Genomic DNA, 14,587 nt, shown 5'->3' with positions numbered 1-14,587 from the left:
ACGGAGTCCCCAGCATCCACTAGGACGTTAGAGAAATATATATATATATATATATATATATATATATTGTTGAGTGTCCCATAGCCAAATATTCTGAAATAGAGAATTTTTTTTTGAGTGAGATGGTGAAACCGTTTGTTTTCTGATGGCTCAATGTACACAAACTTTGTTTAATACACAAAGTTATTAAAAAATATTGTATTTGATGACCTTCAGGCTGTGTGTATAAGGTGTATATGAAACACAAATGAATTGTGTGTATGTATACATACTCTGTTTGATGCACAAAGTTATTAAAAATATTGGTTCTAATTACCTTCGGGATATGTGTATATGAAACATAAATGCTTTCTGTGCTTAGACTTGAATCCTATCACCATGATATCTCATTATGATATGCAATTACTCTAAAATACGGAAAAATCCGATATTAAAAATACTTTTGGTCCCAAGCATTCTGAATATAGGATACTTAATAATAATAATAATTAGTGATGAGCGGATTCGGTTTTACTCGGTTCTCAAAACGGCATCTTATTGGCTCACGGATGTCACGTGTTTTGGATAGCCAATAAGATGCCGTTTTGAGAACCGAGTAAAACCGAATCCGCTCATCACTACTACTACTAATAATAATAATAATAATAATAATAATATTATGGTGTTTTTTAAGTGGTAGACACCCATTATGCTTGAAAACATTTTGTCCCTTTCCAAATTAATTCACAAACTTTTTTCCATATATTTTACAGCTATTTGCAGAAACATTAATCATTGTTCTTAAACACAAGTCGTTTGAACTGATAACATTGGCACTAATTATTCTCTAAGATGCATCTTGTTTCAATTTTGTGTATTTTTGTTTTCATTCCAAAGTATTAACTGTCTTTAATTGTTCAATGTCCATTAACCTAAAATGAAAGCTATAAGTGATCTGTTATTAAAGATATTTTCTAGGATGTGTTATTTTTACTGTTGGAAGATTTCAGATGTTAAGGAATACATATGGAGCACCTATAAATAATCTGGATAACAGGCTGAATGCTGGAAAAATGTAAAAAGTGAAGATGTTCTATTCTAGTAGAATTACGAGAATGCTGTCGTGTTTATGTGGGTAATGCTATGGCACACGTATTTTACACTACCCAAAGCTGTCACAAAAGACACAATTTTAAAGGTGCTCTGTATCTGTTCACATCTTAAATTGGCCATTAATAAATGTATAGAATGTTGTATATTCACCTCATTATGGTAGATTTATTCTCCACAGGGTTCCTATATGCAGATTTTTTTTGTGTCCATGTCTATTGTATATAGAATTTTCTCTTGTGGTACATATAAATATACAGCATAGAAGTGATATGTTGTATATCTAGTGAAGATAAAATAATTCACGTTATCTAATTGATAAGATGATATGCAAATGTTATGTTTTCTGCCATTCTCACCGATTAAGTTCTCTGCAGCCTGGCAGACATCGTGCAACACTCGTAGGCTCACTTCCAGCACCATTCTGGCTTTTTAGAGTAGTTGGAAGATGGCTGATGATGATGGTCTTCCGACTAGCCACACATCCAGTAATGATCCTGCTGATTTTGTTTAGATCCCTGTTCAATAAGGGTTAAATGTTTAAGTGGAACATTTAGTTATTGGAAATGTGGTTGTGAAGTGCTGCAGCTCACATTGCTGATAAGATACAGCAACATAACAGTTTCCTGCCCACCAGCTGTGATGTTGATGGTCACAAGGTGCAAGAGAAACAGTCTGAATGCCGTCACCGTATTATGCCCTTTGCCACTAACTGAATATCCCATCTAAGAGTGTGGAAACATTGTTTAAACCCTAATTTGCAATTCATCTTCTTAAAAATGTGTGTTCCACGAATTTCTATTTTCTGTTACTTGATAAAAAGATGAATCTTTTCAAAGGCTGCTAAGTTTAAAATATACATTGGTCCAATCTAAAAAGGCACATTGGAGAAGCAACTGGTATACATGTATAGAGCTCCACGCTGTCAATGAACCTTATACAGTAGGCTGACAGTGTGTAGCTTGCTTTTTATGAGAGCAAATTAGCTTTCACATTTTCAGAAGCAGTTCTATTCAAATTAAAACAAAAATTTGTTTTAGTGCTTTATCCAGTAGCTAGTAGCAGAAAAGAGCTGTAACACGGACAGGTGAGAATCAGCCAATAATCTTTGGGAGTCTTGCGGTATGTCTGTTTATACACATGGAGTCTGCTGCTATAAAAAAAATACTTCCCAACAGCTGTTGGAAATGTTACACACACTTTTTTTTAGATTTAATTAGTAGCTCCTTTATGTAGAACAATGTATATTTTATGTTAGTGGTCCTTTTCTGTATTACTGGGCTTCTCTTTGTGATCCAGGACATTCGTCTTTCCCCATGTATGTACAGCTTATGTTTTGTGTTTGGTAGAGTTTAGTTTATGTGCAGCTTCCAAGTGACCATGTGGACTAATGTCATGCCACAAGGGAAGCCCAAATCAGTGTGTTTTCACTAGATCGTTAGACTTTTAAACAATGGACAACATTTGCGCAGTTTTGTTTTTTAATAAGTGAGGTTTCTGCTCAATTAACTGCAAGTGCACAAAGGAGAAGTACTCGGTACAGATCAGAAGTACAAATCTAGATAGTGTTACCTGTTTTCTAGCCAAGTTTAAAAAAAATATATATATAAAAAAGTTAAATTGTTCCTTTAAACTTTGACTTAATTGTAATGAAATTTGGCTTCTCCTTTATGCATACCAAAGGCTTCTGAAATTGTAAAATGTTTCCTGAACATATAGGACTCCGTGGTAGAGAATGTTATCTGTGTATGACAAATGTATCTACACTACAATACTAGCTTTTGTCTGAACCAATATTTAGGAAACTAAGGGCCTGATTCAGACCTGATCGCAGCAGCAAAATTGTTCTCTAATGGGCAAAACCATGTGCACTGCAGGGGGGGCAGAGAGTTAGATTTGGGTGGAGTGTGTACAAACTGAAATCTAAATTGCAGTGTAAAAATAAAGCAGCCAGTATTTACCCTGCAGAGAAACAAAATAACCCACCCAAATCTAACTCTCTCTGCACATTTTATATCTGTCCCCTCTGCAGTGCACATGGTTTTGCCCAGTACAATTTTGCTGCTGCGATCAGATCTGAATTAGGCCCTAGAACCTTATTGGGAAGTAGTGGTATTTTCCCCATACCTCAGTGAAGTCACTGGAATGGATTTGTGGGTTCAGCCAGAAAAAGATCTGCTTCTGCTGTGTGTAGTTGGTTGTACCCTGTAAGGCCTTACGTAGTTTAGACACCACCCTATCGAAATAAACATTTAGACAGAATTTTTGTGCTTTTTATTGTTATTGTTTTCTTTAAAGACGCGGTGACACTGTTCAGTTTTAACACGTTAGTTATCAAGGCCCAGAACTGCATACTGCATTTAATTGCTGTTCAGCTAACAAAAAAAACAAACCCCAGAGAAAAAAATCTCCTAATAGTTTTGTGCAGAGTTCTCCTAAGCATTCCGTCTTGTGGTATTTTATACAGAAATCGTTGTAGATCAGAGCCATATGAAAACAATACCACCAACCTGAGAATTTGCCTATGTGCTCTGTATAAATGATACTGAAGGCCTTACATTGGAACAGTCTCCTACACACGTCGGAGGTATCTACAGTAATGTGTCAGTAATGTCACTTTAATTGTGTTTTCACGAATCAATGTGATATGTTGAACTATAAAGTGTTCACTTGGCTGTGCATAGTGTGACTATCTTATTATATTTCTTCTAATTCCTAACATATTTGCATTTATTTACAGGTGAAAATCATGACTGAAAGGGAACTCCTGGCCGTGGCATGTGAGCAGTTCCTGGGAAAAAATGTCCACGAGGTGAAGAATGTTGTTCTACAGACACTGGAGGGCCATTTGCGGTCTATTCTCGGTACAGAATTCCGAATATTTAATGTTGTTTAAAAGTAATGTTTGTTGTTTCTTTGGGTCTTTTGTTTTTCGTTTGCGGAGTTGCCTGGTGAGAGTGTAACCATAGTGATACAAACAGTAAGTTTCATTTGATTTCAGCTCTAATGCCTTATTTATAACATAGGTTTAATAATTTATACTTAATATAAATTAAGGGCAGGGCATTTTTCATACATTTCTATTCTACATATAAATGTGCATGTATATATACATTTTAATTTATCATATGGTAATTCAGGGTGTGGTCACTGCATGGGGAAAGCCTTTGAATGAATATATTTAGAGACTGATTGATTATATGTATTTCCCAATACGTTCACCTCCAGGACCTACCTTGAACTCTGTTTTGTGTATATTTGGTCCCCATTGGACCTAACAAAAAGTGGTACTACATCTGTTTGATCAAATCTGTTGAAATCCCATTCACAGTTCTTAGCAGGGTTGTTTCCGCTGGAGGAAAGCTCACATGCAGCCAAATTCTGAAATATGAATATTCCAAAATTAGCGTGACTGCGATAGTGACACTTTTGCTGTCTGATGGTTCAGTGTACACAAACTTTGTTTAATGCACTCAGTTATTAAATATTAAGATTTTTAAACCTACCGGTAAATCTATTTCTCCTAGTCCATAGAGGATGCTGGGGACTCCGTAAGGACCATGGGGTATAGACGGGCTCCGCAGGAGATAGGGCACCTAAAAAGAACTTTGACTATGGGTGTGCACTGGCTCCTCCCTCTATGCCCCTCCTCCAGACCTCAGTTAGAGAACTGTGCCCAGAGGAGATGGACAATACAAGGCAGGATTTGGCAATCCAAGGGCAAGATTCATACCAGCCCACACCAATCATACCATGTAACCTGGAACATACATAACCAGTTAACAGTATGAACAAACGACAGTAACGGTCCAAGACCGATGTCAACTGTAACATAACCCTTATGTAAGCAACAACTATATACAAGTCTTGCAGAGTTTCCGCACAGGGACGGGCGCCCAGAATCCTCTACGGACTAGGAGAAATATATTTACCGGTAGGTTTAAAATCTTATTTTCTCTTACGTCCTAGAGGATGCTGGGGACTTCGTAAGGACCATGGGGTTTATACCAAAGCATCCAATCGGGCGGGAGAGTGCAGATGACTCTGCAGCACCGACTGAGCAAACGCTAGGTCCTCATCAGCCAGGGTATCAAACTTATAGAATTTAGCAAAAGTGTTTGACCTCGACCACGTTGCCGCTCGGCAAAGTTGTAAAGCTGAGACGCCTCGGGCAGCCGCCCAAAAAGAGCCCACCTTCCTAGTGGAATGGGCCTTAACCGAATTTGGTACCGGCAATCCAGCCGTAGAGTGAGCCTGCTGAATCGTATTACAGATCCAGCGAGCAATAGTCTGCTTTGAAGCAGGAGCGCCAATCTTATTGGCCGCATACAGGACAAACGGAGCCTCTGTTTTCCTAATTTTAGCCGTCCTGGCTACATAAATTTTTAAGGCCCTGACTACGTCCAGGGATCTGGAATCCTCCAGGTCACCAGTAGCCACAGGCACCACAATAGGTTGATTCATATGGAACGACGAAACCACTTTAGGCAAAAATTGCGGACGTGTCCTCAATTCAGCTCGATCCACATGAAAAATCAAGTAGGGGCTCTTGTGTGATAGAGCCGCCAATTCTGACACTCACCTTGCTGATGCTAAGGCCAACAACATTACCACCTTCCAGGTAAGAAATTTCAATTCAACCTTGTTAAGCGGTTCAAACCAGTGTGATTTTAGGAACTGCAACACCACGTTCAGGTCCCATGGTGCCACTGGAGGCACAAAAGGGGTCTGGATGTGCAGCACTCCCTTTACAAACGTCTGGACTTCTGGAAGAGAAGCCAATTCCTTCTGAAAGAAAATCGAGAGGGCCGAAATCTGTACCTTAACCGAGCCTAATTTCAGGCCCATATCCACTCCTGTCTGTAGGAAGTGGAGAAGACGACCCAAATGAAAATCTTCCGTAGGTGCATTCTTGGTCTCACACCAAGACACATACTTTCGCCAGATACGGTAATAATGTTTGATCGTCACCTCCTTCCTAGCCTTTATTAAAGTAGGGATGACCTCTTCCGGAATCCCCTTTTTTGCTAGGATTCGGCATTCAACTGCCATGCTGTCAAACGTAACCGCGGTAAGTCTTGAAATACACAGGGCCCCTGCTGCAACAGGTCTTCCCTCAGGGGAAGAGGCCAGGGGTCTCCTGTGAGCATCTCTTGTAGATCCGAGTACCAAGCCCTTCGAGACCAGTCTGGGACAACGAGTACCAAGCCCTTCGAGGCCAGTCTGGGACAACGAGTATCGTCTGTACTCTTCTTCGTCTTATGATCCTCAACACTTTCGTGATGAGAGGAAGAGGAGGGAACACGTAGACCGAGTCGAACACCCACAGTGTTACCAGTGCGTGAACACGTAGACCGAGTCGAACACCCACAGTGTTACCAGTGCGTCTACTGCTACTGCCTGAAGGTCCCGAGACCTGGCGCAATACCTCCGAAGTTTTTTGTTGAGGCGTGACGCCATCATGTCTATTTGAGGAGTTCCCCAAAGACGTGTTACGTCTGCAAAGACTTCTTGATGAAGTCCCCACTCTCCTGGATGGAGATCGTGTCTGCTGAGGAAGTCTGCTTCCCAGTTGTCCACTCCCGGAATGAAGACAGCCGACAGAGCGCTTACATGATTTTCCGCCCAGCGAAGGATCCTTGTGGCTTCCGCCATTGCGACTCTGCTTCTTGTCCTGCCTTGGCAGTTCACATGAGCCACTGCTGTGACATTGTCTGATTGAATCAGAACCGGAAGGTTTCGAAGAAAACTCTCCGCTTGTCGAAGGCCGTTGTAAATGGCCCTGAGTTCCAACACATTGATGCGTAGACAGGACTCCTGGTCTGACCAAAGACCCTGAAAAGTCTTTCCCTGTGTGACCGCTCCCCATCCTCGGAGGCTCGCGTCCATGGTAACCAGGATCCAGTCCTGAATCCCGCACCGGCGACCCTCCAGCAGGTGAGCACTCTGCAACCACCACAGGAGGGACACTCTGGTTCCTGGGGACAGAGTTATTTTTCGATGTAAATGCAGATGGGACCCGGACCACTTGTCCAGAAGGTCCCATTGAAAAGTCCTTGCATGGAACCTTCCGAAGGGAATGGCCTCGTAGGCCGCCACCATTTTCCCCAGAACCCGAGTGCATTGGTGAACTGACACCCTTTTCGGTTTTAGCAGGTCTCTGACCATGTTCTGGATGTCTTGGGCTTTCTCTATTGGGAGGAAGACCTTCATTTGTTCCGTATCCAGTATCATACCTAGGAACGGTAGACGAGTTGTCGGAATCAACTGTGACTTCGGTAGATTTAGAATCCAACCGTGTTGCTGGAGCACTCTCTGAGAGGGCGCCACACTGCTCAGTAATTTCTCTCTTGATCTCGCTTTTATCAGGAGATCGTCCAAGTATGGGATAATTGTGACTCCATGCTTGCGCAGGACCACCATCATTTCCGCCATTATCTTGGTGAAAATCCTCGGGGCCGTGGAAAGTCCAAACGGCAACGTCTGAAATTGGTAATGACAATCCTGTACAGCGAATCTCCGGTATTCCTGATGGGGGGCATATATGGGGACATGAAGGTACGCATCCTTTATGTCCAGAGACACCATAAACTCCCCCTCCTCCATGTTGGCTATTATCGCTCTGAGTGATTCCATTTTGAATTTGAATCTTTTTATGTACAGGTTTAGGGATTTCAGATTCAAAATCGGTCTGACCGAACCGTCCGGTTTCGGGACCACAAATAGGGTTGAATAGTAACCTCTTCCCTGCTGATGCAGGGGAACCTTGATTATCACTTGCTGTATAGACAGCGTTTGAATTGCAGCTAACACTACATCTCTTTCCGATGTGGAAGCTGGTAGGGCCAACTTGAAAAATCGGCGCGGGGGCACCTCCTCGAATTCCAGTTTGTAACCCTGTGAAACTATTTGCAACACCCAGGGATTCAGGTCCGATCTGACCAAGGCCTGACTGAAAAGTCGAAGACGTGCCCCCACCGGTGCGGACTCCCTCAGGGGAGCCCCAGCCTCATGCTGTGGGTTTTGGAGCAGCCGGGGAGGACTTTTGTTCCTGGGCACCTGCCGAAGCAGGTGCTCTCTTGCCTCTGCCCTTACCTCTGGCGAGGAAAGAGGATCCCCGACCTCTTTTGGACTTGTGCGACCGAAAGGACTGCATCTGATAAGGTGTTGCTTTCTTTTGCTGTTGGGGAATATATGGTAAAAAATTTGATTTACCTGCTGTAGCTGTGGAAACCAGGTCCGTCAGCCCATCCCCAAACAATACATCACCCTTATACTTCCATATGTTTTTTGGAATCCGCATCACCCGTCCATTGGCGAGTCCATAAGGATCTTCTCGTGGAGATAGACATGGCATTGGCCCTAGAAGCTAGCAATCCAATGTCCCTTTGAGCATCCCTCATAAATAAGACTGCGTCTTTTATATGGGCTAGAGTTAGGAATATAGTATCCTTATCCATAGTATCAAATTGATCTGTCAGCTCATCTGTCCAAGCTGCAATTGCGCTACACACCCATGCCGATGCAATCGTCGGTCTTAGCACAGCACCCGTATGAGAATAAATACCCTTTAAGGTAGTTTCTTGCCTGCGATCTGCAGGGTCCTTAAGGGCCGCTGTGTCAGGAGACGGTAGCGCCACTTTCTTGGACTAGCGCGTCAGGGCCTTGTCCACAGTGGGGGGTAATTCCCAAATCTCCCTGTCCTGCTTAGGGAAAGGGTATGCCATAAAAACTCTTTTGGGGATCTGCGGTCTCTTATCCGGAGTCTCCCAAGCTTTTCCAAAGAACTCATTTAATTCATGAGATGTGGGAAAATTAATAATCTGTTTCTTTTCCTTAAACATGTGTACCCTTGTGTCGGGGACCGAGGGTTCATTCACAATATGCAACACATCCCTTATTGCCACAATCATACACTGAATAGTTTTAGTCACCCTAGGGTGCAATTTTACTTCGTCATAGTCGACACTGGAATCAGAATCCGTGTCGGTAGTAGTGTCTTGTGTTAAGGGACGCTTTTGAGACCCCGACGGGCCCTGTGAGTCGGTCCAATCTGAGGATTGACCGCCTGATGTCCCCCCTAAACCAGCCTTATCAAGCCTTTTATGTAAAGATGCCACACTTGCATGCACCGTATGCCACATGTTCATCCAATCTGGAGTCGGCACAACCACTCATTTGCTCCACCTCCTCCTTGGAGAAGCCTTCCGCCTCAGACATGTCGACACACACGTACTGACACCCCACACACACAGGGAGTTGTCTATAAGGGGACAAAACCCCAGCCAGGCCCTTAGGAGAGACAGAGAGATAGAGTATGCCAGCACACACCCAGCGCTTAAAAACACTTGAATATATGAACAGATAGCGCTGTTATATGTTTAGAATTGTAATCTCCACTCACTGCGTCGCCAAAGTGCCCCCCTCCTCCTTTTTCCAACCTGTGAAGCTCCGCAGGCGAGAGAACAAGGAGCCAGCGTTTTCTCATGCAGCCTCTGTGGAGAAAATGGCGCTGGTTAGTGCTGAGGATCATGCCCCGCCCACCCGACGGCGGGCTTCGTTCCCATCATCATATACTAATAAAATGACGGGGGTCCGCGGATTTACTGTCCCACAGCCTAATCCATCGTATTTATGGCCAAATTGAGGTTTATTGCTGCCCAGGGCGCCCGCCCCGCCCCCCCCCCCCCCCCCCCCCCCCTGTTCCCTGCACCCTTCAGTGCCTGAAGTGTGTGTGTGTGACTGGGAGCAATGGCGCGTAGCTTACCTCATGAAGATCTGATGTCTTCTGCCGCCTGAAGTCTTTTCCTTAATACTCACCAGGCTTCTATGTTCGGCATCTGTGAGGAGGACGGCGGCGCTGCTCCGGGACGAACCCCAGGTGAGACCTGTGTTCCTACTCCCTCTGGAGCTAATGGTGTCCAGTAGCCTAGAAGCAGTGCCCAACTTTACAAGCCAGCTCTGCTTCTCTCTCCTCGGTCCCACGATGCAGGGAGCCTGTTGCCAACAGGACTCCCTGAAAATAAAAAACCTAACAAAATTATTTTTCCACAGAAAACTCTGGAGAGCTCTCTGCAGTGCACCCATTCTCCTCTGGGCACAAGATCTAACTGAGGTCTGGAGGAGGGGCATAGAGGGAGGAGCCAGTGCACACCCATAGTCAAAGTTCTTTTTAGGTGCCCTATCTCCTGCGGAGCCCGTCTATACCCCATGGTCCTTACAGAGTCCCCAGCATCCTCTAGGATGTAAGAGAAATATTGTTTACGATTATCTTCAGGCTGTGTGTCTAAAGGTGTATATGAAACCTAAATGCATTCTGTGTTTAGACTTTCGTCAAATCACCAAGATAACTCATTATGGTATGCATATATTCCAAAATACGGAAAAATCCAATATCCAGCTTACTTCTGATCCCAAGCATTTTGGATATGGGGGAGACAGCCTGTATTTGCATCATTATCATTTTATTTACTGTACATGGCCAAGTGTAATACCTGGAAAATGCAAAGATAGACACTATCAATACAATATAGAAAAAGCTCATACAGTACAAGGAGAAAAATCAGGAAAGACAACTAGTAAAGAATAGAGTATATGGTCTGATTCTGCATGTGTCCTAACGATCTTAAGGAAGTAAAAAAAAATGAAATTTTTATAACTCTGATACCTTTTAACTAGTAAGATTTTGTTCTATTAAATACTGGATCCCGCTGTCTTTGTATTCTATATCCAGCTGTAAGTAGTCACTTGGACATCATGGGGCGATGTACTAAGCCTTGGAGACAGAGAGAGAAAGTCCCAGCCAATCCGCTCTGAACTGCCATGTTACAGGCTGTTTGAAAAATGTCAGGAACTGATTAGTTGGTATTTACTCTCTCTCTCCACTTTTTATCACTCTCCATGGCTCAGTACAATCCCCCTATATGTGGTGTTGGCCATCACCTTAAACTTAAGGTGTGTACACACGGTGAGATAAATCTGTAAGATTTTGACTATATAGTCAAAATCTTATGAAAAGTTAGTGCATATCTCAAGGTGTTAGGCAACTTGCGATACAGATTCGATCCCGATGCGCGCTCCCGTGAAGTCGGTCTCGCAAGGCTAGATAGACTGTGCAGGCAAGTCAATCTTGACTATCTAGTGTACTATCTGGTACAAAGTATAGTCAAAATTGGCACTGTGTGTGTGTGAACGCGGTGAGATTTTTTGCTTTCGATTTTGACTATATAGTAAAAATCGCAAGAAAAGTTAGTGCAAATCGCAAGGTGTTATGCCACTTGCGATCCCGATGCGTGGTCCCGCCAGGTCGGTATTGCAAGAAAAGATAGACTGTGCAGGCAAGTCAATCCTTGCTAGATCAGTGTACTATCTAGTTCATCTCACATGTCAATTAAATGTCACATAAGCCAAAATCTCACATAAGCCAAAAGCGTAAGCACACATAGTCCATATCTCAATAGTGTTCACTCTAGGAGTGAAAAGGGGCAGGGCGCCGGACTCCGGGGGCACATGTGCGCGCGGCCACGCAAATTAGGGGGCGTGGCCACACCTACGTCATTTTAGGGGGGCGGTGCGGCCCACAGACGCTACTATAGAGAGCGTCTGTGGCCGGTGACGTCACTGTTGGGGGCGTGCCCAGCACCTCCGTCGGTGCTGGGCTTCCCCCAGCCCTCTCCCAATGCGTGAATGGATGCCATGCGCACGGCATCTATACACACCGGGAGGGCAGGAAGCGGGCAGCTGTTCTAGCAGGGCGCCGCAAAAGGGGCAGGGCGGGTTTTGCCTGCTAAAAAACGGGCAGGGCGCGGCGCCCTGCTAAAACAGACAAAATCTCAAGCACAGATAGTCAAAATCTGTACTATCTGTGCTATCTGGGCTCAAGGGGAGTTTAAGGTAAATCGCATAGTCAAAATCGAACATAGCAGGGATCTCACCATGTGTACACACTTTTACTGTACAGAGGAAGAAGCACTGTAAAAGTAGGTAAATTTTTTCGCTGAATCAGCTGTTGTGCTGTGTAATCAGACATAATGGAAGTATAGTTACCTGAATGCATTGTGTATTTTCTCATGCAGGTACACTTACAGTGGAACAGATTTATCAGGACAGAGATCAGTTTGCAAAGCTGGTACGGGAAGTGGCAGCTCCTGATGTTGGCCGAATGGGTATTGAAATTTTAAGCTTTACCATCAAGGTGAGAGTTTCGCAATAAATGGTAATTAATCACAAAACAAAATAAAAAGTTATTTGTCAGTGCGTGTAATAAATTCTAACGTATATGAAGCGAATTTTGCACGATGCGATTTACCGAAGTCTAACTGTGTATTGGTATTTTGTATTTTCTGCAGGATGTGTATGATAAGGTTGAGTATTTGAGCTCCCTGGGTAAGACGCAAACTGCTGTCGTTCAGAGAGATGCCGATATTGGAGTGGCTGAAGCAGAACGAGATGCAGGCATTAGGGTAAGTAACACGACAGTATAAAGGAGCTCATTCAGGTTAGATCGCAATTGGCGATCCAACCTCAAAAATTACAATGATGATGTGGGAGCATAAACAGGGCCCATCCTGCGCATACACCCGCAATTGCTACGAGCGCCCCGCAGTAAATGCGAACACCTCTGCCGGTCAATCAGGCAGAGGCATGGGCGGAAGGGTGGCGGCAACTCTCCATTTCCTAGGCGGAGACTGAGCTTTGCGGAGGTGGAGTCAGAGAAATGGAGGCGTAGTGTGGGCATGATCAGGACCGCTGCATGACGTCACACGCAGCCGCTCCGATCAAATATATGGAAGCAGGCCTCCTGCAGTTGCATCCAGGTTGCGCCTGTAAGAGGCATCCACAATTTCTGCAAACACGCTGAAATTGTGGTGCAGATGCAATTTCAGCGTGGTTTCAGAGGGTGGTGGGGGTGTCCTTGCCCTGCGATGAGCAGCCCCCAGCATTCGAGCAAAAGGATTGCAAATTCTGCTAAAAAGCAGAATTTGCAATCCTTACTTAATAGGGTCCATAGTGCTTCTGGATTTGTACTGTCTTATCAGTTACACATAATGAATCACTGTAATCTCCCTCACAGGAAGCCTTGTGCAAGAGGGAAATGCTGGACATCAAGTATCTTGCCGACACTAAAATGGCGGATTCCAAACGTGCGTTTGAGCTGCAGAAGGCAGCGTTCAGCCAGGAAGTTAACACTAAGGTGAGAATGGAAGCTGCTCCCCCATCCACTCTGTTTTCCACCTCATCGTCAATAGAGGGTCTGACTTACGCTTTAGTCAAGAATCAGGTTATCTTGTTCTGAATGTGGGCTAGTGAATAAACTAGAAGAAAAAATTAAAATCTATACAATTCTTTACATTTTATAAATCTGCCAGAGTGCAGCTAATGTAAAGTTACTAAATCTGGAAGAGCTGGGCATTTCATTATACCGGCTCAGTTTCTTCTCTTTGTTTGCTGACAAAGGCCCGGGGCCCGCGCCGGGAGACGAGACAATGCCGCACTCTCATTTCCTGGTTCAAAGTGCTTATGACACTAGTGTTTGATTTACTAAGGAGTGGTCTGTCAAAGCCAGCTTTGACTGATGGTTTTTAAACGGAAATAAGAATAAATGCTAAACCAGGTATATACACTTGTACACACCGCTCCTTAGTAAATATACCCCCGGGAGCGAATTCTTAAGATATTCTTACACTAGCCCCATTTTCAAGTTAACCTCCAACCACTATGATTGGTTCCACCACTCCTCCTTAACTCTTTGCATACCTGTTGGTTTGCGCGAATCCATATGCTGCCAGTGTTTACTTGATGAATTCGAATAAAAGCTTTACTTTCACATAATGGTCAGTAAATGAAGGTTTTCAGTGTAGTGACTTTTATATTGTGTTTTATTAAAGATTACTAGAAAGATAAAGACATCAGATATATGGCTCACGCCACAGTCATTATTTAGTAACCACTCCAGTGACTTAGGGGTCCATTTACTAAGCCTTGGCGTTAGATAGATGGAGAAAGTACCAACCAATCAGATTCTACCTGCCATGTTACAGGCTGTGTTTGAAAAATGGCAGTTAGGAGGTGATAGGTTGGTACTTTATCTCTATCCATTTTATCTCCAAGGCTTAGTAAATAGATCCCTTAGTTTTCATGTATACAGTTATTTGCTTGACCTTTCAGCGTACAGCTGCACCATTTATATGGTATTCCATATATTTATTCTCTAGTCCACAGTTTCTCAAACTCTGCCATTTCAGTCCATGTTTTAAGAATATCCATACTTGAGTCTACGTAGATAGTTAAATCAAATTAGTGTTAATTCACCTGCGTTCAAGCATGAATATCCTAAACTGTAAAACCAGGACTGTAATGGGGAAGTTTGGGAAAACTTGCTCTAGTCTGCAGAATGGCTTGGGTGATTGCTGGTGGACTACTCCATTTGTCAAGCCCCTTCCTTACCTCAGGTGTCCATATCTTGTTTGTGAAAAACCACAAACTCTTAACAGATTCT

General features: G+C 43.6%; 1 protein-coding gene across 4 annotated transcripts in view; it reads left to right on the top strand.

Annotated features, from left to right (window-relative positions):
• FLOT2 (flotillin 2) overlaps nt 1–14,587 on the top strand; it is a 213,893-nt gene that overhangs the window by 178,884 nt on the left and 20,422 nt on the right. For all 4 annotated transcript variants that reach the window (XM_063955900.1, XM_063955901.1, XM_063955899.1 and 1 more), the window contains 4 exons: nt 3,830–3,953; nt 12,165–12,283; nt 12,438–12,551; nt 13,163–13,282. In XM_063955900.1, the coding sequence (XP_063811970.1) occupies nt 3,830–3,953; nt 12,165–12,283; nt 12,438–12,551; nt 13,163–13,282 (477 nt within the window). The remainder of the gene's footprint in view (nt 1–3,829; nt 3,954–12,164; nt 12,284–12,437; nt 12,552–13,162; nt 13,283–14,587) is intronic.

The sequence above is a fragment of the Pseudophryne corroboree genome, chromosome 2 (assembly GCF_028390025.1).
Source record: "Pseudophryne corroboree isolate aPseCor3 chromosome 2, aPseCor3.hap2, whole genome shotgun sequence".
Lineage (NCBI taxonomy): Eukaryota > Metazoa > Chordata > Amphibia > Anura > Myobatrachidae > Pseudophryne > Pseudophryne corroboree.
The sequence above is the reverse complement of the archived record's forward strand: the minus strand, read 5'-3'. Positions and strand labels throughout refer to the sequence as shown.